The sequence below is a fragment of the Hemiscyllium ocellatum genome, chromosome 17 (assembly GCF_020745735.1).
Source record: "Hemiscyllium ocellatum isolate sHemOce1 chromosome 17, sHemOce1.pat.X.cur, whole genome shotgun sequence".
NCBI lineage: Eukaryota > Metazoa > Chordata > Chondrichthyes > Orectolobiformes > Hemiscylliidae > Hemiscyllium > Hemiscyllium ocellatum.
Genome location: NC_083417.1, coordinates 60112834 through 60137561, shown reverse-complemented (window position 1 = coordinate 60137561; position 24728 = coordinate 60112834). Strand labels below are relative to the sequence as shown.

Genomic DNA, 24728 nt, shown 5'->3' with positions numbered 1-24728 from the left:
TATATTGTACATTGTGAAGTCCTTTGTGAAGTGTGGTCATTGTTGCAATGTAGGAAAACAGCAGCTAATTTACACTCAGTGAACTCCATAGAAAACACCAGAGTCACAATGACCAGCTGATTTATTTGTGATGCCAACTGAGAGATAGATATTTGGCTAGGACATCATGCATAACTCTGCTACTCTTCAAAATAGTACCCATGGATCTTTTCCATCTACCTGAACAAGTAGACAGGATCTCATCCGAGGGACAGCACCTCCAACAGTGCAGTGCTCCCTCAGCACTGCTGTGGAGTGTGTCAGCCTTGATTTTTAGGCTCAAACTCTGGTGGGACTTGAACTCAGAGCCTTGTAATTGAAAGTTGGGTGTGATAACAACAGAACCAAAGTTGAAACTCCAGTAGCATCTTAGGAATCTTTTATGTGTCTCAGGAACCTCAGTTTAATATTATATCAGAAAGCCAGCACATCTTATAGTGCAGCACTCCCTTGGTATTCTGCAGTGAAGTGAGTATTTGTCTCATTTCCGAGATTGGAACTTGAAGCCACAACCTTCTGACCTCTGACCTTGGCCCCTGCTTGCCAGGGCTGAAAAATGTGTTGCTGGAAAAGCGCAGCAGGTCAGGCAGCATCAAAGGAGCAGGAGAATCGACGTTTCGGGCATAAGCCCTTCTTCAGGAATGCTTGCCAGGGACTGGTTCAGCCCAAAAGAAGTTAAAACTTCTCAGTGTCTTGAGATCAGAAGAGAAAACCATGTTTGGTAAACATATGAAGTTAATTTAATTGAACTGGGAGCAGAATGAAATCAACGCATTGCAAACTCCCATCTTCCGGGAATCGCCAATGTGCAGATTACAGACTCAGCTCAACCCTAACTCTATTGTTTTTAAAGTTCATTCCTGGATATCTGTCCTCCAGAGACGAGTAGTGGGTCACTTTCTTAACTACCATCATTTCAGAGGGAGTTAAGAGCCAACCACATGATGGAGGTTCTGGAACCGCATGTAGGCCAGATTGGGAAAGGATGGCAGATTTCTTTTCCTGATGTCGAGATGGGTTCAAATAACAATCCAAAAATTACATGGTAATTACTAATACTTTTGTTAAATATGTTGCATTACCCCAAGTGCACTCCTTCTAGAACTGCATTAAACTGAATGTTAACTTTGTTTTCTCTCCGCAGATGCTCTAGGTCTGCTGAGCTCCTCCAGCAATTTCTGCTTTTGGTTCAGATTTCCAGCATCCGCAGTTGTTTGTTTTATTTAACATTCCTGGAATGGTTTGATATAACTGAGTGGCTAGTTAGGCTGCAGCAGGTTTCCTTTCTAGGAACCGGATGGTATTTTTTTGCAATTAAAATCCAGTAGTTTCATGGTCATTATTAGTGAGACGAGCATTTGATTTGTTAACGGGTATAATTTAAATTACTGTGGTGGAATTTGAACATACTCCTCCAGAGTACTAAGTTGGGCCTGCACTACTTGGATATTGCTATGACCACCACACTATTTTTTTCTTGTACATTTTAGATTTAGTTCATTAGCTGAACTTAAATTCCTTAGCTGGGATGTGAACCTTTGTCTCCAAGCACTATTGAATTAATGTAACCACTACCTTTCGCATGGCAGCCTAAACACAACCCACCAGTTCAACATCATTTGGAAACAGAAATCACTTTGCTCTAGTGTTAAATTGACAGTATTAATGCACCTAACTTCTCAAAGAGTATTCATGTGCCTCTACAAGGCTAATACTGTTCTCAGTGCTAGAACCTTTCCTGAACTCTTACTTTATAAAACTATCGTGTATCTGCTTAGAAGAGGAGGTCATCCTGCGGATGTACAGAACATTGGTTAGGTCACTTTTGGAATATTGTGTTCATTTCTGGTCTTGCTGCTACAGGAAACATGTTGTGAAGCTTGAAAGGGTTCAGAAAAGATTTACATGAATGTTGCCAGGTTTGCAGGGTTTGAGTTATATGGAGAAGCTGAATAGACTGGGGCTGTTTTCCCTGGAGCATTGGAGGCTGAGGGACAACCTTATAGGAGATTGTAAAATCATGAGGAGCATGGGTAGGGTCAATAGCTGAGGCCTTTTCCACAGGATAGGGGAATCCAAAACTAGAGGGCATATGTTTCAGGCGAGAGGGGAAAAATGTAAAAGGGACTGAAGGGGCATCTTTTTCATGCAGATGGTGGTGTATGTATGGAATGAGCTGCTAGAGGAAGTGGTGGTACCTGGTACAATTATAACATTTAAAAGGCTTCTGGATGGGTACATGAATAGGAAAGGTTTAGAGGGATATGGGCCAAATGCTGGCAAATTGGGCTAGATTAATTTAGGATATCTGGTCGGCATGGACAAGTTGAACCTAGAGGTCTGTTTTTGTGCTGTACATCTCTATGACTCTATTAAGTTAATTTTATGAATTGATTTTATTTGAGTTAAAAAATCTTTAGCCTAGGAATGACTAAAGGAATGGCTTATGACTATGCCTCATCTTCTGCCTTGGTGTCCTTCAACCACACAGCATCAACATCGACTTCACTAGTTTCCAAATCTCCCCTCATCCCAGATCCAACCCTCCAACTCGGCACCGCACTCATGACCTGTCCTACCTGATCATCTTCCTTCCCATCTATCTGCTCTACTCTCTGCACTGACCTATTACAATCACATCCCACCTGCATCCACCTATCACATTCCCACCTACCTTTCCCCAGCCCCGCCCCAACTCCCTAGTTATCTGTCCGCCACCTTCCCCCTCCACGTTCATGATGAATGGCTTATGCCCGAAACGTCGACTCTTCTGCTCCTCGGATGCTGCCTGACCTGCTGTGCTTTTCCAGCGCCACACTTTTCGACTCTGACTCTCCAGCACCTGCAGGACCTATACATGACCTTTGTCTGATATTTCAAGCATTTCACCCAGCTCAAAGTGAGTTTTCCAATATTATTAATGACAGAATGGAAACATCTACTTTAACTGAGGCTCCTTACTGGATTTGTTTGATTGCACCATTGCCTTTGGACCCAGTAAACTGGCATCCACATGCAAAGGTTACCAGATTCCAAACTGGTCATTTTTGAGGATATGTTGCATGTAAATAGTTCTCTCCATGATATAGGTTAACATAAGGATAAAACTCAGTGTTAAAGGGGATAAAAGCTGGCAAGAGATTAATCTTTGAGAGTCTTAACAGGTAACCAGGAGCCCTCTCTCTCCAGCCTTCCCATCCATCAGTGAAGATAGATCTCTAAGCAATAAGACAAAGACTCATCCTATCTATACTCTTGTCTAAGACCTCTCAGAGGTGTGCCATTTGAAGCTTTTGCAAGAGAATGGAAAAGAAATTGAAGGGGTCTCTTCTGTTCATGGAATTGTGCCATTGCCCATTAGAGAATGGAGGTTGAGCAACACCACTCAATGGACAAGGCCCTAACTGCAGGAGAACACGCATTGCAATGTCAGGTCAGAAAGTGAAAAATGACTTGTCAAACACCACAAACATACCGAGCAAATGAACAAAAACACAAAACAAAGGAATGACTGTAATCTGAAAACCAGAGGTGTGGAGACTGGGTGTTACTGACAAATTTCCTCTTTATTGAAGAGCTACACATGAATATTCCATCATCTGTAAAAGAGACTGGCCACGTTGAACAGACACCAGCAAGAAACGAATCAATAAATAATGTAGAAAGGCCACCGCCATGGACGGCCACCATTTTCCTACAAGCTGGTTCGCTGTCAGCGTTTAAAGGTCACGAGTTATTCAGAAATGAGACAGTGGGGTGCAATCTTGTTTCAATCAAACTAGGAAATGACAAACAATATTGGTCATGAAAACTGTGGCTTTAATGTAAACACTACATTTGAGGTGTTTGCGTCACTAACATCCCACAGGAGAAAACACCATTCACTAAAAAGAAGAAATAGCAGCACAGACGTTCACCGAGAAGGAAAGGAAGCCTAACTTATATATTACACAGTATCATAGCAAATATTGTCAAATGGGGGACATCTTTACTGCACCTACTTGGCCAGTGAGAGCTGTGCTTTTCTATACAAACCTGGAGGGTGAACAAGTTTATTATTTTTTTTAATCCCAATACAATAAGAACTAAGGTAAGTCTAAACAATTTTGTTGTTACTGTACAGTGGCACTGTCCTGGAGGACAGTCGGGGTCCAACGTGTGGGCTGAAAGACTCCAGGCTGAGTAAAGATGTTGCAAATGCAGGACGTCAGGCTAACGAGTAACCAAAGCAGTGCTGAACCAGTATAATCCAAAACATTAACTTGGCTTTAACTAATCCCAAGTGTTGTACACAACCTTTCAGCAGAATTTCCTTAGTCTTTTCTTTTTTAGAAAAAAGGGAAAAATAACCTTTTTGAAGCTACAAAGCACAAGAAATGGATTTTTTAAAATAATTTATTATTTTAGCTTCTACTTTTAAAGACTTGGCTAAAACCAGATCTACAGCATTCTACTGAAACACACAACCACCATTCAGTTTTCAGAAGGTTGAACTGACTGTGTAGGAAGGCTGTGTCTCACAAAGGCCAAAGATCATGCTATCTGTACATAAGGGCACCAGGATAGTCCATTATACAGTCTGCAGAAAGAGAGGCTGAGGGAACTTTCCCATCACACAAAACACACAAGAGATTCTTCATGCACACTCTGAGGGGAGGGAGGAAGAGAAACATTTATCAGGTCACCAACTTGCCTAAAGCCATTTTCACAAGCTCACCAAAGGGAGAGGAGGGATACGAGGGTGTTTGGGGGTAGGGGAAGGAATGGATGGTTGGCACTGGTAAGGACAATCAAAGAAAATAAAAAAAAACTTCTCTGGCAAAAAAAAAGACCTTCAAGCTTTTAGTAAACGGAAGCCCCTCTCCTCCCTCGGTCAGAGTGGAAAGCTCCAAGGCTGTTGCTGTGCTTAACTCAGGGCCGTTCCATTCCACTATATGAAGAGGGAGGCTCAATGCAGCTGATATGGTGCTGTCCTGTGCGTCCTCAGGTTTCCTAACATATTAGTCAAAGAGCTGCCACGGAACTAAACACTGGAAACTCAAGCCTTGTGCTTGGAAGGTGAGAGTGTCACACTGATACCAGCCTGCAGGCCATGTGTTAAAAACAGGCAGACATGTTACCTAGAAAAGGGCTCGTCTGTCCAGGGATGGGTGTGGGGGATGTGTGCATTCTTTTTAAAAAGATTTTTGTAAAATTTCTCTCTTGAAAGCAGAAGATCCAGTGAAGAACAGTGTTAACTGTGTACAAGTTTGTGATAAGGCTGTGGGTTTCAGGAGTCTAGTTCTGTTGGCAGCTTATGATAACTAAAAAGAATTATATACGTTATGCCTTTATTTACCAACTTGCATTCAATTATCATCACCAAATTTGCCTCTAGACAGTAGAGTCAGTATAAGCCGCAGCCTCGAAGATTGTTGGCAATGATGATGTCAGTGACGGCATCGAAGACCACTTGGATGTTGCCAGTATCCGTAGCACAGGTCAAGTGGCAGTAGATCTCCTTATTGGGAGAGCGGTTCTTGCTTTCAAATTGTGCTTGGACGTAGGCTGCACCATCCTCATAAGTGTTGGGGCCTAAAGGCAAGGGTAGAACGGAACAAAATAGCCTTCAGTGCAAAGAATGGTACAACAGACATACCTCTAGACTTTAAAGATAACCTTATTGGGCAAACCATGATTTACAAAGAATTCTGACCCCCTTTTCTATCCTCTGTTGGCACAGTGCACTGGTTGAATCACAAATGGACACATTACTTCTGGCCAGAGTACCAACCAGTTCAAGCATGCTCCTGTTACTTGACTGTCCAGGGTTATACAGCCTTACTTATTGCTGCTCTGCAGTAGATAGTCATGCTGAAACATGAGGCCACTTGATCGGTTTTCAACATTCTGAGCTATGTTATGCAGGACCTGCAGTGGCCATTTTTCTTTCCCATGTGTGGTACTTCATAATCGTCATTGTCAAACTTACACCTCTCACTCTCTGAAAGGCCTGATAGCAGAAACCAGCTTCCAGAAAGGTATTTCAATGATAAAAACAAATCCTGAGACCAATTGTTTCTGTACCTACTGCTTCAAAATGGTTAACAATCGGCTATGATATAGCCACACAAATCCAGTGAACTTCATTTAGTCATTAATCAGTGTCAGTTTTGATTAAATCCAGTTATACTTCAACATCTGAAATACCTCTTCAGTGTTATTTAACGCGGTGAGACAGTAACTTACAAGGTTACGTAATAGCCAAAACAGCAACATCACAGCTCTGATATGATTGCAGGAATTTGTTGATACAAATCTGTAATAATGTAAATTAATCAGAACAAATGGTGTCAAGAAGTTTAGGAAATGTTAAGGAGTCTGCATGGTGACTTTGAAATGTTGGAGGAAGTGCCCAGCACTCACCAGAGTCTTGTACAAGGTTTAACCAAAAATAAAGTCTGTCCACAAATTCTATTCAAATGTGTGGTCCTGGACTCTTTGCTATGGCTAAATCACCAGATATAAGTAAATGGAAAGGAAAATTTACTTGCTCAGTTATTTCACTCAATAAATACAAAATGCTGAAGAGCGCCTTTGGAAAGAAGGTTTGGAGAGAGGTGCAGTGGTTTATGTCATGGTTTATCATGGGCAGGCTCAGTGATGCAGGTCTCTATGCTCTGTGTTCTCAGGGAAATACAGAGGTAAGCATCAACCTCAGCGAGAGGATCATCAACCTGAAGGAAGACCCTCTTTGGTTTGCCCAAAACATGGGATCTTTCCGTGCAAATGACCCTTGACTTGCCCATGAACAGCTGTTGCAGACTGACTCCAGGTTTCAGGCTGCGTGCTAAGGGATGAATTGGGTACAGGTCCTGGAGAGGTGCTTTGAGCAATGGTCACAATCTCAGGCCATACATCCATAGTACACCAAGGGACTGGAAACTGTGGAATCTTTTGGGCTGAAAGTCTGACACGTATATTGTAAGTATCAAGAATACTGAAATCGTATTGAGGTAGTTCGGTGTTGAAACTCCCAGTGGAAGAAAGGGTGAATTCTGTTGCACTGTCATTTTCAATCTGAGATGTTTTGATGTTTTTGTATGTGCGTTTAGAAATTCTATGAATGAAGTACATTTTAGAAAAAGATTTATTTGGTAGCTGGAAACAGTGAGATGGGGCTATATGATATGCTCCCCCTAACTTTTCTTGAGGTTTGTGCACAGCAGTGACTAAGTCAATGTGTTGGCATGTTGATCCGTGTGCATTGAAATGACAAGCACTGCCACTTGGAGGGAACATTGGCTATATGCCTTTAATCATTAGAAACCTTGGTAACAATGAGGAGTATCTGACTATATGAGCACTTTGCTGCTGTTATCAGAAGCTGATTTGTGGTGTCAGACTTCCAGTTATATTTGTGTGATAGATGGACTCATGGTGTTAAAACTGCAAACATGCAATTAACTGCTGCAATAAAGCTTGTCCAAACCTAGACACTGGCCCTTTGCACAGCCTTTTTCTTGTTCTGTCTCTGACGGATTATCTGGCTCTGCCAACACAGCAACAATGTGGCATTGAGTATCTCAGCTCCAGAGCTCAAGTGGAGCTTTGAAGATTTATTCCCTCCACTTGGTTTTCCACATGTGAGTGCCTTGTTCCTGTGTGGTTTCTTTATTCGAACATTACTTTCTTTCTGGCATGTCTGAATTGGAGCTTCAATGTATAACATTCTAATCATTTACATGTCCTGAGAAATGGGGATTTGAGTTCCGGAAGCAGTAACATGTAGTGGAACTAAGATACAGCATCAGTTATGATGCCTGGCTGGTACCCGCAATCGCCTGTTCCATTCAGCTCAGAATTACAGCTATGTCTTTTTAAGGGGGTGTCAAATGGGGACACGGAGTTTCCCCCAGCCAATTTCTTATTCTGAACCTCCACCACCATCAGGCAAATGTTATGGTTTATTGTGAAGGGAATTGAATGCACTAATCGTTATACTTCAGTTATACAGGTCATTGGTAAGATTGCACTTGGAATACTGTATAGTACTAGTTACTGCATTTATGGAAGGATGTTAATGCAATGGAAGCAGTTTGGAGAAAGTTTAATAGAAGCATCAAGTCATACAGCACAGAATGGACCGTTCAGTTCAAATCATCTATGCCAACCAGATATCCTAAACTGAAATAGTCCCTTTTATTATATTCATGCATGGGATGAAGGTGTCACTGATCAAGCCAGTATTTATTGCCCATCCCTAATTGCCCAGAGGATAGTTAAGAGTCAACCACATTACAGTGAGTCTGGAGTCATATGTAGGCCAGACCAGGTAAGGATGGCAGATTCCTTTCCTAATGGGAAAGATGGTCTTTTTCAACAATCAACAAATGGTCATCATTACAGTCTTACTTCCAGATTTTACTAAGTTCAAAATACACCATCTACTGTGGCAGGAATCCAATCCTCATTCCCATTTGCCTGCATTTGGCCCATATCCCTGATGATGATGACCTTAAGCCCAATACGTCAACTCTCCTGCTCCTTGGATGCTGCCTGACCTGCTGCGCTTTTCTAGCGCCACACTTTAGATTCTGACCCTCCCACCTCTGAGGTTCTCACTTTTACCCACCTCTACCACTTCCTCTGGTGTGAAAGACGTTGCCCCTCAGGTTCCTTTTAAGACTTTTCCCTGTCACCTTAAACCTATGCCCTCTAGTTTTGGACTACCCCCAACCCAGGGAAAAGACTTTGGCTATTCAACCTATCCATGCCCCTCACCCCTCAGCACCTGACGATCCAGGCAAAAAAATCCCAGCCTATCCAGCTCCTCCTTATAATTCAAACCCTCCAGTCCTGGTAATATCCTTGTAATTTTTGTTTCTTTAAGGGCTTTCTAGTTTAACAACATCCTCCCTATAGCAGGATGACCAGTATTTAATGCAGTATTCCAAAAGTGGCCAATGTCTTGTAGTGTTGCAACACGATGTCCCCTGCTCCTATATTCTGACCAATGTTGACAAGCCTGCCAAACACCTTCTTTATTTCCCTAGGTGGATAGCCTTATGAGGACAGGTTAGACAGGCCTGGCCTGTGTCCTCTGGAGTTTAGAAGAATCAGAGATGAATAAATTGAAACATAGGATCCTGAGGCGAATTGAATAGGTGGATGTTGAAAGGATGTTCCTTAGTTTAGATTCTCCCACAAGAAGAATCATTGTTTAAAAATAAGTGATCACCCATTTAAAACAGACATTAGGAAACATCTTTTTTCTCAGAGAGTTATGAACCTTTGCCATTCTCTTCCTCAAAAAGCAGTGAATGCAAAATCTTTACATATTTTTAAGGCGTAAGTAGATACATTCTTCACTACCAAGGGGATGAAAGATTATTGGGGAGATACAAGAACATAGAATTGAGGTTAAAATCAGATCAGCCATTGCAAGTATCGAGTGGCCTACTGTTGTTCCTTGTTTGCACATTAGATTAGATTACTTACAGTGTGAAAACAGGCCCTTCAGCCCAACAAGTCCACACTGACCCTCCAAAGAGCAACCTACCCAGACCCATTCCCCTACATTTACCCCTTCACCTAACACTACGGGCAATTTAGCGTGGCCAATTCACCTAACCTGCACAACTTTGGTCTGTGGGAGGAAACCAGAGCACCCGGAGGGAACCCACGCAGACATGGGGAGAACGTGCAAACTCCACATAGACAGTTGCCCGAAGCGAGAATTGAACCCAGGTCTCTAGCGCTGTGAGGCAGCAGTGCTAACTGCTGTGCTACCATGCTGCCCTTGCATGAATAGTCTTTTGTGGAGGTTACTGTATGTTGGAAACATTTCTAGGCTTTCAACAGTGAATATGAAAACTGGACCAGCTACCAACATGAATATGCACAGAATGGATTCCCCACCATACAAAGCAGAGCACTCCAAAACATCCACCCCTCATCATGGTGATACATTGGCTCAGCTTTCAGGTTAGTCCCACTGACTGCACAGTCATGACTGGCTTTGTGGTAGCTGTGTTTCAACGGGCAGCACATTTATCTCTGAACCAGAATGTCATGGCTTCAAGTTTCAATGCTGAGGGAGATCGGTATTGCTGGAGGGGCCAGTATTTAGCCCTCAACCAACATGTATGAATCAAAGTGGTCATTAGTATCTCATTGCTAGTGGAAGTTTACTACTTCAAATTGGATGCCATTTCTCCAACATTACAAAAAGCTCACAATGCACTTCAGGTATACTTTTTTTGATTGTAAAATTCTTTATGGCAACCCATGGCTGTGCAAGGTACTAAACTGAATGGTTGGTTAATCTAAAGATGAATGGTAGAACTATTATTTTTAAATTGGCTGTGGAAGATCAATATCATTTGTCATAGTCAGTTTCTAAGAAGTTAAATACTAGCTTGAATAATACTGATGCAATGTTAGCTGGTCAAAACATCTGGGAAAATGAAGCATGGTGTATGAATATAAAAGAAATAAGTTAACAAAAAGCAGGTACAAGTGTGAGCTTTGAATATGTCATAATTTATACTGATCATAAAGATGAATGACTATAATGTTAGTGAAGTTCATTCTAATATTCAGCCGAACAAAATACAAATTCAGTGTGTAGCCTGTCAACATAGAGGTCAATGGAAGAGCTGTCAAAGGGGCAGTTGACCTGTTATCACATGATTAACAGGCTTGTACTGACTCACAGTCTAACTCTTTGTGGATGAGCATGCTGCTAGTGCACAGTATGATATTACAAGCTCATTGCCAAGCCAATGGCTTACCTTTCTGCATTGGTGGAGCTTCAGCAGCCAAAGCTGCAGCCCTTGCAGTCCTGTGACTTATTTACCTTGAGCATTTCATATCCAGTTTCCCTTCTACAACTCTGACACATTCTCATACCCTTCTCACTCACATCTACATACTCATCTCCACCATCATTTTTAAACATTAATGTAAGACCATCAGTTGATATTATGATCATATTTCCACCATTATGCTCCTTCCTTTAGCTGAATGTTGCTATGTACTCTATTTTATTTTTATATTCCTCTAAACTTTTCTTTTTCAGATTTGTTGTTTTGTTCAAATTATCTTTTATCTCTTTGTAGGTTCCTCCTGATTTTTTATATATATTGTTAGCCCTTATATGTCCACTTAAGTTTCAAAGTTTAAGCTTTTTAACTGTTGTCCACAGCTCAGTTGATTGCCTGCCTCAGAGACGGAATCTCGGCAGACACTCCAATGCAGTACTGGTGGAGTGTTACACTGTCAGCATCTTGGAGATGAAATGTGAAGCCAAATCCTACTCTCATTCCCAGTGGTGGACAGAAATAACCCAATGCCATCTTTCTTGGCAAATAATTATTCATCAAACAGCATCATAATAAAGACTATCTGATTATTATCACATTGTTGTTTGGTTGCCATATTTCCAAATCTCAACAATAATGGCACTTCAAAAATACTTCATTGTTCGTTAAGTGCTTTATTACATCCTGAGGTTATGAAAAGTCTTTTTTGCTACTTTAAATTTCTACTTATCCATATATAGATTCAATTCACCTTCATTTTGCCTTGAAAACATATGTTAACCCTGTTACTCTGCCCCTTTTCTATCAAGATCTTGCTTTCCAATCTAGTTTCTAACCAGTTAATTTGTGTCAGATCCCCACTTGTCTCAACATGTTGCATGTTTTCTGTCTCCTGTACTTACCTTTGCCTCTTATCTTTCCTATGCTGACATTGATGGTATTAATTACTATTTCACAATTACATCCATGTGGTCTGGCATTATCTGTGCCTTTAATTTGGCAGAACGAAGACAAGCAATACTTTTTCAGAATACTTTGCCATTCAGAGTTCCACCATTTCTCTTCCTCTTTCTTACCTTTATCAATGTGGGTTCTGTATTTAGTATCCGAGCCCTTCATTGCAAGAGAGTTGGAGTAGATGAGCAGGAAGTCTTGCACAATATTGTGTATCATCACAGAATTATGGAGGAAATATATTTCAAATCCTAATGATTGTGTGCATGCAAGTTTTTCCTCATGTTCCCCCTGGTCCTTTCACCAATTAATTTAGGTAGTTAAATCTGAGCCATCTGATTATCAATCATTTAGCCATTGGAAACAGTTTTATTTATTCTATCTAAATGCTTCATGATTTTATACACCTTCAACAAGTTCCATTCAGGCTTCTTGGCTCTAAGAAGAACAACTGGGCTTTTCTGTAACCCCTCTTTCTTAAAACAGTCTTCTGATGTCTTAACAAAATGCTTAAATCCTTCTGGTGTGCAGCATAGTCACACTGGAGTCAAACAGTTTGATATGGTTTCAGCAAAATTTCTTTGGTTTTATACTATTACGCCTCTAAGACCATTGGAAGTGCAAATGTCAATTTGATATGCCTTATACCCATGGCTTTGTCAGATAATTGTACAAAATTCAGAAGTTCCTAGTTTGCAAACAGCTCCACTCCTTTCAATCTGGCTGTATCTCAAAACAATATTTTGAAGAGTTCTTAATGTTCATTTGAGAGCTTTTTATTATTTTAAGTTTATTTTTTCATTCTCACTAACTTGTTGATGAGGTGATGTAGTTGTTAAGTAACAATACCTTTGGTGTGTATTAACGTATGGGATATCTGGGCTCACACAGAAGCAGAATTAGAAGTCAGCAAGATCTTCAATCATTAATCCCCAAATACGCTTAAAGCCACAACATACAAGAAAAGCGTTAAATAATTTGGTGTCTAATAAATTGACCCAAGTGAACAAGTTAACAATAAAAGCTTTTTTCAAAATAACAAAGACGTTTCTACACAAAAATTGACATCATCCCAAATACACATTTCACAGACAGGTAAGGTCAAAGCTAATGTGCTGCATATGCACAAAGCTGGAACATTAAAAAAAAGGCTTTTTTTACACTTTTTACTGCACCTCAGATCTCAATTTCAGATAAAATAAAATTGAATTTTCCTTTAAAATACCATCCATTGGTGCCACATTTTCCCCATGTACATTTACACTCTTAAGCTGGAGATTTCACAATAATTTGTGAGGAATTCATTACCTCGGAGATTTTCAAGTTTTCTTGGCTCCCAGTTAGTTGAATATTATTTTGTTGTCAGGTTTAAAGTGGTGCTCTCCCTTTTGTAGTCTCTGCTTCCCCCACACCTCGTATCCTCAGTCGATTCACCTGCAGGCTCCTCTGACATGCAGCCCTATTTAGAGCCTCCTCCTTAGCACCCCTTTTTCTCAGCCTCCCTCGTTTCCAACTCCTGAAGGTTTATTGCTTTCCATCTGCAATTCAACTACCTCCTCCTTTCCTGTTCAAACTGTACGGCCTCATTTCTCTCCCTCCCACCCCCAACTCACCCCTGACAGCAGACAGTGCCTCGTGGACCCAACCAACAATTACATCTGGGCCTAGCTCCTGTCAACTACTCAAACCTTGACCTGGACCCAGCTATTCTAACTGTAGGCCTGCTCCACGACACAAATCCCTGGATTTGTGCACATATACATGTACTATCAGTCTACATGCCTGAAATATACATGTGGACATAAGCAAATGTACACTAACACAGAGACAAAACTTTACATATATTTTATGTAAATATATACTTTATATATATATTATACAGAAAAATGCTGCTCCACAAGTACAGATTTCTACTCATGGGAAGGTACACAGACACAGACTAAACAAAGGACAAATATACTCAAAGATACAGAAATATGAAACATAGGCAAACACAAAAAAAAGTAATAAATAATATCAGTCTGTTGTGAATAGACTGATACATTTATTATTTTGGAAGTCAGTATAAATGTTAATGAAGCTCTTAGAATGGAAACACCTCCCATCCTTTCTGAGTTGCATCTTTGTCCCTGAACTAACATCAAAAGATTACAGTACCAGGCAATGATCACTTGCAGCAAGAGAGAATCATGCCATTGTCTTATGACACATCATTGTCTTCCCATAGCTGAAATCTCCATTATCAACACCTTGGCTATTTTGATTGTCCAGAAATTGAAGTGGACTAGCTATATAAATACTGTAACTATCAAGAGCAAATCAAAGACTCTAAGAGTAAATCACTACCAGTCAACTCAAAGCCTGTCCACTACATACAAGACACAAGTCAGGGCTGTGATAGAGAGGTCAGTACGTTGAGTGTATGAGTTAGAATGTCATTTTGTGACTGCACAGGACATTGATGAGGCCACTTCTGAAATATTATATTCAATTCTGGTCTTCCTACTATAGGAGGGATGTTGTGAAACTTGAAAGGGTGCAGAAAAGATTTACGAGGATGATGCCAGGCCTAGAGGGTTTGGGCTATAGGTAGGGGGTGAATAGGCTGGGCCTTTTTCCCCTGGAGTGTCGAAGGCTTTGGGGTGACCTTATAGAGGTTTATAAAATCACGAGGGGTACGGATATGGTGGAGGTCTTTTTCCCAGGAGCCCAAAACTACAGGGCATAGGTTTAAGGTGAGAGGGGAAAGACATAGCAGGGACCTAAGGGACAACATTTTCATGCATCGGATGGTGCATGTATGGAACGAGCTGCCAGACAAAGTGGTCCAAGCTGGTAAAGTTACAACATTTAAAAAGCATCTGGATGGGTATGTGAATAGGAATGGTTTTGAGAGACATGGGCCAAATGCTGGTAAATGGGAATAGATTTATTTAGGATATCTGGGCGGCATGGACTGAAGGGTCTATCCTCGTACTGTACAATTCTATTTCTCTACTGTAAAAACTCAACACCATTAAGCATAAAGCAGCCCAGGAGTGGCACCCCATCTATCACCTTCAACACTCACTCCTCCCACCACCAATTCACAGGGACAGCAGTGCATACCGTCCACAAGACTCTCCACGGATTTTTAAATAGCGTCTCCAAAACTTTTGACCTCTATCCCCTAGAAGGTCAAAGGCAGCAGATACACAGGAACACTACCTGCTGCAAGTTCCCTTCAAGCTACACATCTTCTTAGCTTGGAACTATATCAAATTTTCTTCAGTGTCGCTCATGCAAAATCTTAGAACTTGCTCCCTAACAACATTCTGTGCTCCTGTACCACATGGATGCAGCAGTTCAATAAGGCAGCTCACCATCACTTTCTCAAGGGAAATTAGGGATGGTCAATAAATGGTGGCATAGTCAGTGATGCTTGACAAAATAAAAAAAAAGATGATGATTGGTTTATTACCCTTCCGCAGCCTGATTGAAACACTTCAAAGATCATAACGTGTGATTTTCACACAATGGAGGTTGATTTGTAATGTTGACAGAATGAAATGGATGATAGCCAATGGCAGCCCATCCTGCATTAATCCTGAGTTATTCCATTGAAGCCAATGAGGTGTTAAACAAGCTGCTGATTCACCATCACTCATTTTACAATGTTGTGGAATGACACACACATGCATATTCACACACACTTGCGCACGCACACACACACACACCCACCCACACATCTCTGTGGTTAGCAGGTCAGAAACCTCTGGTGACACATGACCTTTAACCTTGAAATGAAGAGGAGTTAGTTGAAGAGAATGAATGATTTATGTTGGACAAAGCCAGAAATATACAACCATGCACGTGGAGAGGGAGTTGCTGCTGTGAGAGACAAGGGAAGGGCAAGTTTAATTTTATAAAACTCCTACCTGTGTACTCAGGGAAGCAGATTGTAAGAGCCGACTTCTTGATCTTCTCAGCGAACAAATCTTTCTTGTTGAGGAAAAGAATAATGGAGGTGTCGATGAAGAACTTATTATTACAGATGGAATCAAACAGCATTAGAGATTCGTGCATGCGGTTCTGTAGCAAGGGAAAGGGAAAGGGAAAGAAGAGAGAGAAAGAAGGAGGATTCGTTAGCATCAGAAAAGGGGAAACTGTATGAACGTGTATAGTTAATAAACATGAGCCAAATAGATATTAGATACAAGTAAGCTCTCAAATAAGTTCAGACAGTTCAAAGTTCAGGTGAACAGATACAAACAGCAGTAAACACACATACACACACAGTCACACACATTCCAACATCTGAACTTTCAGCATTCCCTGTTGATCATTCTAGAAACTGTCTTGTCAATTTAGCCCTTTCCTGCTGACCTCTGTTGATTTCATTTCAGGAGGCTATTTAACCTGTGATGTCTATGTCAGGCCTCCGTAAATCAGTGGGATGCATTTCCCTGCCTTTTTCTCGTAGCCCTACAATATTTTTCTTAATTCAGATAATTATCCAATCTGTAAGTTATGAGTGAAGCTGGCTCCACTATACTCTCCAGCAGTCCATTCCCAATCCTAACCAGTCATAATGTTAAAATGTGTCTTTCCCACATCATCTTTCATTTCTTTTGCCATTTGACATTAAGTTGGTGTCCCCTTTGGCTTGACTTTTCTACCAACTGGAACAGTTCCTCTTTTCCTGCTCTGTCCAGATTCATCATTTTATCAGATTTCCCCTCAACCTTCTCTTGTCTAACAAGAACAGTCTCAACTTGTTCAATGTATCCTGGTAATCTATCCTACCTTCATTGCTAGAACCATTCTCAGAAGCCTCTTCTTTAACTCGTACAGAAACTATCTTCCCAGGTTAAAATATCATAGATTCAATTGGGTGTAGGGGACATAGAGAATAGAATTCACAAGGGAAGGTACATTGTGCGATATAGCACATGATGCACAGGTAAGATCATTGCTATTTTGGATGATCTTGTTTTGATGTATAAAACCTTACTCAGTGATTGTGTTCCCTAATCGAGACAACTGACCTTTCTTCAGCTGTAAAGTGTGCCACCACTTTCTCTGGCAACACTGCTAAACACATAGGGCAGCAAGAGTTCAGCTACTTATAAAATCCCTTCAGTGCAGAAAGAGATCATTCAGCCCCCTGCATTTGCACCTACCCTCCAAACAGCATCCCACACCTACCCTCCAAACAGCATTCCATTCAGACCCCCCCCCCCCCCATATCCCCATAATCACACACTTACTATGGCTAATCCACCCAACTTGCACATCTTTGGACTGAGGGAGCACCCGGAGGAAACCCACACAGACACAGAGAGAATGTGTAAACTCCACACAGTTAACCCGAAGCTGAAACTGAATCTGGCTCCCTGACACTGTCAGGCAGAAGTGTTAATCACTGAGCCACTGTGCTGCCCTTTCCAGGTAATTAATCCAGGTAATATTATTCAGGTAATTTTGCCTGGACAGAATTCAGCCTAACTTGATGAACAACAATCAACCTCTTTTTGAATGACAATGCATCTGCAATGCAAATATACATAAAAATACAGTATAACCAAGTGACAACAAATTAACTGAATAAATACAGACCAAATCACTGAAACATTTCAGTCCTGCAGTCCATCCATTCAAGGTCATGACACCAACTCATTAAGTTACATTACATACTGTAAGAAGCCTTTTTTGTGTGCACACATACTATAGACATTACAATAATACTCACAGATCTATTCTTTAGCTATCTGAGAGATAAGACACATGAAAGTCAGCCCCTCCACACCATGGAAGGAACTCACATCAGCAGCTATAATTAAATAGCATTGCAAAAAACCTTCCTAACTGGGACATTCAAACCCCTACAACAGCAAGACTGCTAAGGGTTTTCTACGTCCAGCTGCTTGGCATGTGATCTAGGGTACATTTCTACCAACTGTTACCATAGTATTCCTGCAGAACCTGCTGAGAAATAATTCTGAAACCCAGGCCAAAATCCCAATGCTAAACTTAGTTCTGCATTCAGGCTTTTCATTTTTGATTCACCAGAGCGGCAGGACCACAACAAAACCCACAACCAATTTGATCACAGCGTCGCCCTCTGAAGGCAGGCAAATATAGCAAGATAACAAGAAGTTCTTGGGCTGAGATGACGACATACAGGGGAGGTTTGATGCTGATACATTTGTTATGTTAATTTGATACTACTGCAGTGGCAATTGGACAAATCACCCATGAAAGCAGATGTGTGTCCTAACATTTGCTTTCAATGGCCCTGGTGTTTTCGGAATACATTTTGATTCAGTGAACTGAATATATCACCGAACCGCCTAACCACTTTCCAATCCCAAATCTCCAAAACAGAGCTCGTTGGCATCAGGGTACAGAAGGGAACTCACAGACTTTTAATAAACTACAATCATATCTCCCCAATTAGTCACAAAACGTCAGGCACAAAGGTTTACTGTACAGACGGTCTCATCTCATTAAAAGTCAGGATTGTACTGAAGCTTGGATCCTGTGGAAAAAGGCAGGCACAATTAAACAATAGGCTTACGGAGTGAGAATCAATGAAACCCACATTAACCATTGAGCACCCAAGTTACAAGTTGAGAGATGATACAGCTATTGGAAACAGAGAGAAAAACACATCGTTTCAGTTTAGGGCAGCATTTATGGTCAGTTAATAGTCAGAATTAGCACATCAATCAAAACAATATCACAAGATCTTCTACAGATATCTGGGGATAAAGGTATGGCTTTTTTTTTGCTGTCGATTTGAAATCTGAAAATTGGAGAAAATCGTTTGAACAGTTCTTCATCCCACCATCGTAGATCTAAGAATGAATGAAAGAATACATTGAGCATCATGAGGTCAGGCACAAAGAAGAGGCAAACACGCATCTTAGGAAAGAGCTGGTACTTTATTGATAACCTTACTAATAAATACATTAACAACAGAAATAAATAATAATAATCTACCATATAAACAGACTTACTTTGTTACAAAATGACTGTAAGTACAACCTCATTCACATGTAATAAAGCACTAGGTTAGCCTAAGCAACCACTCAAGCTCACATAAGGGTTCCAAATCCGACACAGACGTGACTAAGAGACTGCTACCGAATATTGACACACACATTAAGAGTAAGGGACTTGAGAGTCCTTGTCCAATTAGGTTTGGAAAAAAGTTTACTAGTGTTCCACATGGTTCACTTACCTGAAGCATTCCACTCTTATCTATGTTATGGCACTGCGTAGGCATCTTTCAGTTTGTGGTTAACACTTTGGACAGGAATACCAATATGGCACAGGGAAAGGTGTCTGATTCTCAATAGTCAAAAAACAACACAATCAGCGTTCAAACCATTCACAATTGGCAGAGCCGTACGAGTGGTTTGAAGCTGGCAGGTAACCTTGAAGACGGACACTAACACTCAATGGAACTGCATCTTGTGATCAGCAACAACGTACAGCCAAGTAACATAGGATCTCCCAACAGTGTCTCCACTTGGACTAATTGTGAGGGAGCAACAACTGAACACCACTAACTGAGCCATTACTAATACTGAATGGGTGTCAACAAACCACAAATTCTCACATCCCATTCATGATGTATACCCCGTACGGTTTCAATGAACATGTTTCTTTGCTGACAGTCAAAGCAGCTTGGTGCACTGATGCTTGTTGTGATAAACACCAGAACAGGTCCTATCTCTTGTGTTGAAGCAATATCATTACTCCAGGATGTAGGATGGAAGTCCAGTTATCAACACCAATGTCTCTTGTATTGAAATGCTTCTGTATAAAATAGCCTAATACTAATCATTCTGAAACTGCAACTCCCTGTTCTGCTCCCAGTAAATGAATAGTATCAAAGACTCCTGGGCTACAGTGGCAGATACCATTAACTGATTTCTTACTTCACCTAGTTCTAAATGTGAAACTAGTGAATGAATAATACTAAACAGCCCTGTAGATTAGTATGGTTCAGGTATCAGAGCAATTCTATCTCAAGTCGTAGACCATGTATACTTGCCACTGTCAGATACATTTTCCTTAAGTCAAAGAATTTGAGGTCAAATGTTGTTACATTCTGGTCCCCATTCAGGACTCTGCTGCATATCATGTTTCCCTGTCTAGCCTTGTCCTGGTTAGGCTGATACATCTAATGCATTCCTCACCAAAGACATCTGAAGTCAATTCTAAGAAGCGAAACTCTCAGAGGGCAAGCTTTGTTGTTCATACTCAAATTCTACTCTGTGTTAGATTGTTGCATTTATTATAGTGATTAGTTCAATACCAAATACATTGTCAGAGACAGTGAAGTAGTCTAGTCTTCAGGATCACTGAGAGATCAGACACTATTCTAATCACAAGTCTGTCCTTCAATGAGGTGCAACTAGACTAGGGGACACTGCTTCACCATTGTTTTCCTCTTTATAGATAACAACGATAGTTGGGAAATCAAGTGGTGAGATTGGCACAAAGAGTCTGCAAAGGGATATAGATAGAGAATGGGCAAAATCTTGGCAAATGGAATATAATTGGGAAAATTTCAGGTTAAGCATTTTGACAAGAAGAACAGAGAAATTGAATACTATGTAAATGGAGGAAGATTGCAGAAAGTTATGGAACAAATGGATTTGGGAGGCATTGTATACGAATCACAAAAATGATAACATGTAACTGGGAAAGGCAAATGAATTTGGACTTTATTTCAAATGGAATGGAGAGTAAAAATATAAACAATACAAGGCACTGGTCAGACCATAGATTGAATACTGTGAACAGTTTTGGTTCCTTTATCTAAGAGGACATATATTGGCTTTGGAGGCAGTCCAGAGAAGACTAGACCAGAAGAAACAGGAACAGGAGTAGATTGTTTGGTCTCTCAAGCCTGCTCTAGTTTTCCATAGAATCATGGCTGATCCAACATTCCTCATGTCCACTTTCCCATGTTTCTCCCATAATACTTGATACCCATACTGACCAAAAATTTATTGATATTAGCCTTAAATTTATGGAAGGACATTGCACCCATACTCTCTATGACAAAAAAATTCCAAAGACTCACAACCCTCTGAAAGAACAAATTCCTCCTCATCTGAGTCTTAAATTGGCATCCTTTTATTCTGAGACTATGCCCATTGGTCTGAGACTCCCATGAGGGGAACATTTCTCAGGATTCTTAAGGGGCATGACTGGGTAAATACTGTTTCAATGAGATAATTTCTTATTCTGCTAAACTCCAGTGTGTACAGTCCCAACCTGTTTAGCTTCCATTACAGGGATGATCTACGTGAATCTTTTCTGACATGGCTCCAATGAAATGTCATCTTAAAGTAGGGGGACCCAAACTGCTTATAGTGGTCTCACCAGCACCTTGTTCAGCTGTAGGAAGACTTCCCTAGTCTTATACTCCAACCCCTTTGAAATAAAGGCCAACATTCCATTAGCCTTCCTTATTACCTGCTGCACCTGTGTACTAACTTTCTGTGTTTCATGTACAAATACCAACAAGTCCTTTTGTGTTGCAACTTTCTGCAATTTTTATACATTTGAACAAGATTCTATTCTTTGTTTTCCCTTCCAAAATGAACAACTTCACGTTTCTAGATTATACTCCATTTGCCAATTTACTTAACCTATTAATTTCTCTCTGTAAACTGTCTGTATACCACTCATAACCTGCCTTCCTACCTATTTTTGTGTTGTCTGCAAATTGGGTTAGAGTACTTTCACTTCCTTCCTCCAAGTCATTAATATATATTGTTAACAGTTGTGCTCCTAGCACTGATCCCTGGTCAAGGGACGCCAACCTAAGAAAGAACCCCTTATCCCCACTTGCTGTTTCCTGCCCATTAACTAATTCTCCATCCTTGACAATATACTACCTTTAACACCCCAGGCTCTTATGACCTGACCTTTTGTGAGGTACCTTGTTGAATGCATTCACAAAGTCCAAATACAACACATCTACTAGTTCCCCTCTACCAATTCTGATTGAGACTTTCACAAAAAACTCTAATAAATTAGATATGATTTCCTTTCATGAAGCCAAGCTGACTCTACTTGATTAGATTATAATTTTCCAAACTTTCTGCTATTATATCCATAATAACTGATTCCAATACTTTCCCAAGTACAGATGTTAGGCTAATCATCCTGCAGTTACCTGCTTTTTGCCTCCCTCCTTTCTTAATAGGTTCACTTGGTTGTTTCCAGGTACAAAGGATTTTACTTATGAATGGAGGTTGACTACATTATACTCATTGGAGTTTAGCAGAATGACAGGAGAACTTATTGAAACATCACCCATTTAAGACAGAAATGTGGAGGGTCACAAATCTGTGGAATACTTTACCACAGAGGGCTGTTGAGGTTGGATCAGAAATATATTCATGTCTGAGATATATATTTAATCATTTAGGGAATCAAGGATTATGGGGAAATGGCATGAAGTTGTGGATTATCATCAGCCATGATTTCCACGAATGGCTGAGCAGATTTGTTGGGGCGAACAGCCTACTTCTGTTTCTATGGTCTTATAGCTGTAATTACCTACAGTACTGTGCTGCGTATCCCCTCTCCAGTAAACAAAAACACCCAGGTGGAAGTATACAGCAGGTAAAAGAAACATCTTAAAACAGAAGATCTGTAAAACTGAGTGAGTATAAAACACTCAAGAGTTCTCTGGCCTAAACTTCAGGGTCGGACCCTGTTAATTCTCACAGGGACTGGATTCTTTAAATCAACAAAGAAAGCTGTTTCTGAATCTTTCCATTCCCAGACAACAACTAGCTCAGCCTGAACCTGCCCACAATCAGAAGCAGGGTGTACAGCATATGGAGCATTGCCAGAAATATGGAGATCTTGCCCTGGCAGTGCAAAAAGGAGGAAAATTGTGTTAAAGATTCAACATGACAGCAAATCTCCCAAACTCAATGATAAAGATCAGCTTCCACCCAAAAGTCAATCATTTGTAATGGGCAGACATTACATTTATTATATTTTAATGCCACCTGTATTCAAATGTAATGTATTATTTCAGCTTTAGATATTTACTGTAGCTTTTAGTATATAGTTTGACTTATGATAAATAGCTTTAATATTTGTGGATCCAGGAGGGGGCACGAGAAAGGCTTGGCAGAACGGATTAAGGAGAACACAAAGACATTTTACACTTATGTGAGAAATAAGAGGATGGTCAAAGAAAGAGTAGGGCCGATCAGGGATAGCATAGGGAATTTGTGTGTGGAGTCTAAGGAGGTAGGGGAAGCCCTAAATGAGTTTTTTGCTTCTGTCTTTACGAAAGAAATGAACTTTGTAGTGAATGAAACCTTTGAAGAGCAGGTGTGCATGCTGGAATGGATAGAGATAGAGGAAGCTGATATGCTGAAAATTTTGTCAAACATTAAGATTGACAAGTCGCCAGGCCCGGACCAGATTTGTCCTCGGCTGCTTTGGGAAATGTGAAATGCAATTGCTTCACCACTTGCGAAGACCTTTGCATTCTCGCTCTCCACTGGAGTCATACCTGAGGACTGGACAGAGGCAAATGTAATTCCTCTCTTCAAGGAAGGAAATAGGGAAACCAGTAAGTCTCATGTCTGTCGTCTGCAAGGTGTTAGAAAGGATTCTGAGGGATAGGATTTATGACCATCTGGAAGAGCATGGCTTCATTAAAGGCAGTCAGCACTGCTTTGTGAGGGGCAGGTCATACCTCACAAACCTTATTGAATTCTTTGAGGATGTGACTAGAAAAGTTGATGAGGGTCCAGCTGTGGATGTGGTGTATATGGACTTCAGCAAGGCATTTGATAAGGTTCCCCATGGTAGGCTCATTCAGAAGGTCAGGAGGAATGGGATTCAGGGGAACATAGCTGTCTGGATACAGAATTGGCTGGCCAACAGAAGACAGCGAGTGGTAGTAGAAGGAAAATATTCTGCCTGGAAGTCTGTGGTGAGTGGTGTTCCACAGGGCTCTGTCCTTGGCCCTCTATTGTTTGTAATTTTTATTAATGACTTGGATGAGGGGATTGAAGGATGGGTCAGCAAGTTTGCAGATGACACAAAGGTTGGAGGTGTCGTTGACAGTATAGAGGGCTGTTGTAGGCTGCAGTGGGACATTGACAGGATGCAGAGATGGGCTGAGAAGAGGCAGATGGAGTTCAACCTGGATAAATGCGAGGTGATGCATTTTGGAAGGTCGAATTTGAAAGTTGAGTACAGGATTAAGGATAGGATTCTTGGCAGTGTGGAGGAACAGAGAGATCTTGGTGTGCAGGTACATAGATCCCTTAAAATGGCCACCCAAGTGGACAGGGTTGTTAAGAAAGCATATGGTGTTTTTGCTTTCATTAACAGGGGTATTGAGTTTAAGAGTCGTGAGATCTTGTTGCAGCTCTATAACACTTTGGTTAGACTGCACTTGGAATACTGCGTCCAGTTCTGGTCGCCCTATTATAAGAAAGATGTGGATGCTTTGGAGAAGGGTCAGAGGAGGTTTACCAGGATGCTGCCTGGACTGGAGGGCTTATCTTACGAGGAGAGGTTGACTGAGCTCGGACCTTTCTCATTGGAGAAAAGGAGGAGAAGAGGGCACCTAGTTGAGGTATACAAGATAGTGAGAGGCATAGATAGAGTCGATAGCCAGAGACTATTTCCTAGGACAGAAACGACTAACACGAGAGGTTATAGTTTTAAACTGGTTGGAGGAAAGTATAGAGGGGATGTTAGAGGCGGGTTCTTTACACAGAGAGTTGAGAGAGCATGGAATGCGTTGCCAGCAGCAGTTGTGGAGGCAGGGTCATTGGGGACATTTAAGAACTCCTGGACATGCATATGGTCACAGAAATTTGAGGGTGCATACATGAGGATCAGTGGTCGGCACAACATCGTGGGCTGTACTGTTCTATGTTC

At 40.9% G+C, this 24728-nt stretch overlaps 1 protein-coding gene across 1 annotated transcript in view; it reads right to left on the bottom strand.

Moving 5' to 3' along the window:
- Positions 1–3632: 3632 nt before the first annotated feature.
- The window catches only part of gnao1b (guanine nucleotide binding protein (G protein), alpha activating activity polypeptide O, b), a 229382-nt gene continuing 208286 nt past the window's right edge, over positions 3633–24728 (bottom strand). Inside the window, exons 7-8 of the mRNA XM_060838215.1 lie at positions 15716–15869; positions 3633–5613 (exon numbers count right to left, since the gene is read on the bottom strand). Of these exons, the coding sequence (XP_060694198.1) occupies positions 5426–5613; positions 15716–15869 (342 nt within the window). The 3' untranslated portion in view covers positions 3633–5425. The remainder of the gene's footprint in view (positions 5614–15715; positions 15870–24728) is intronic.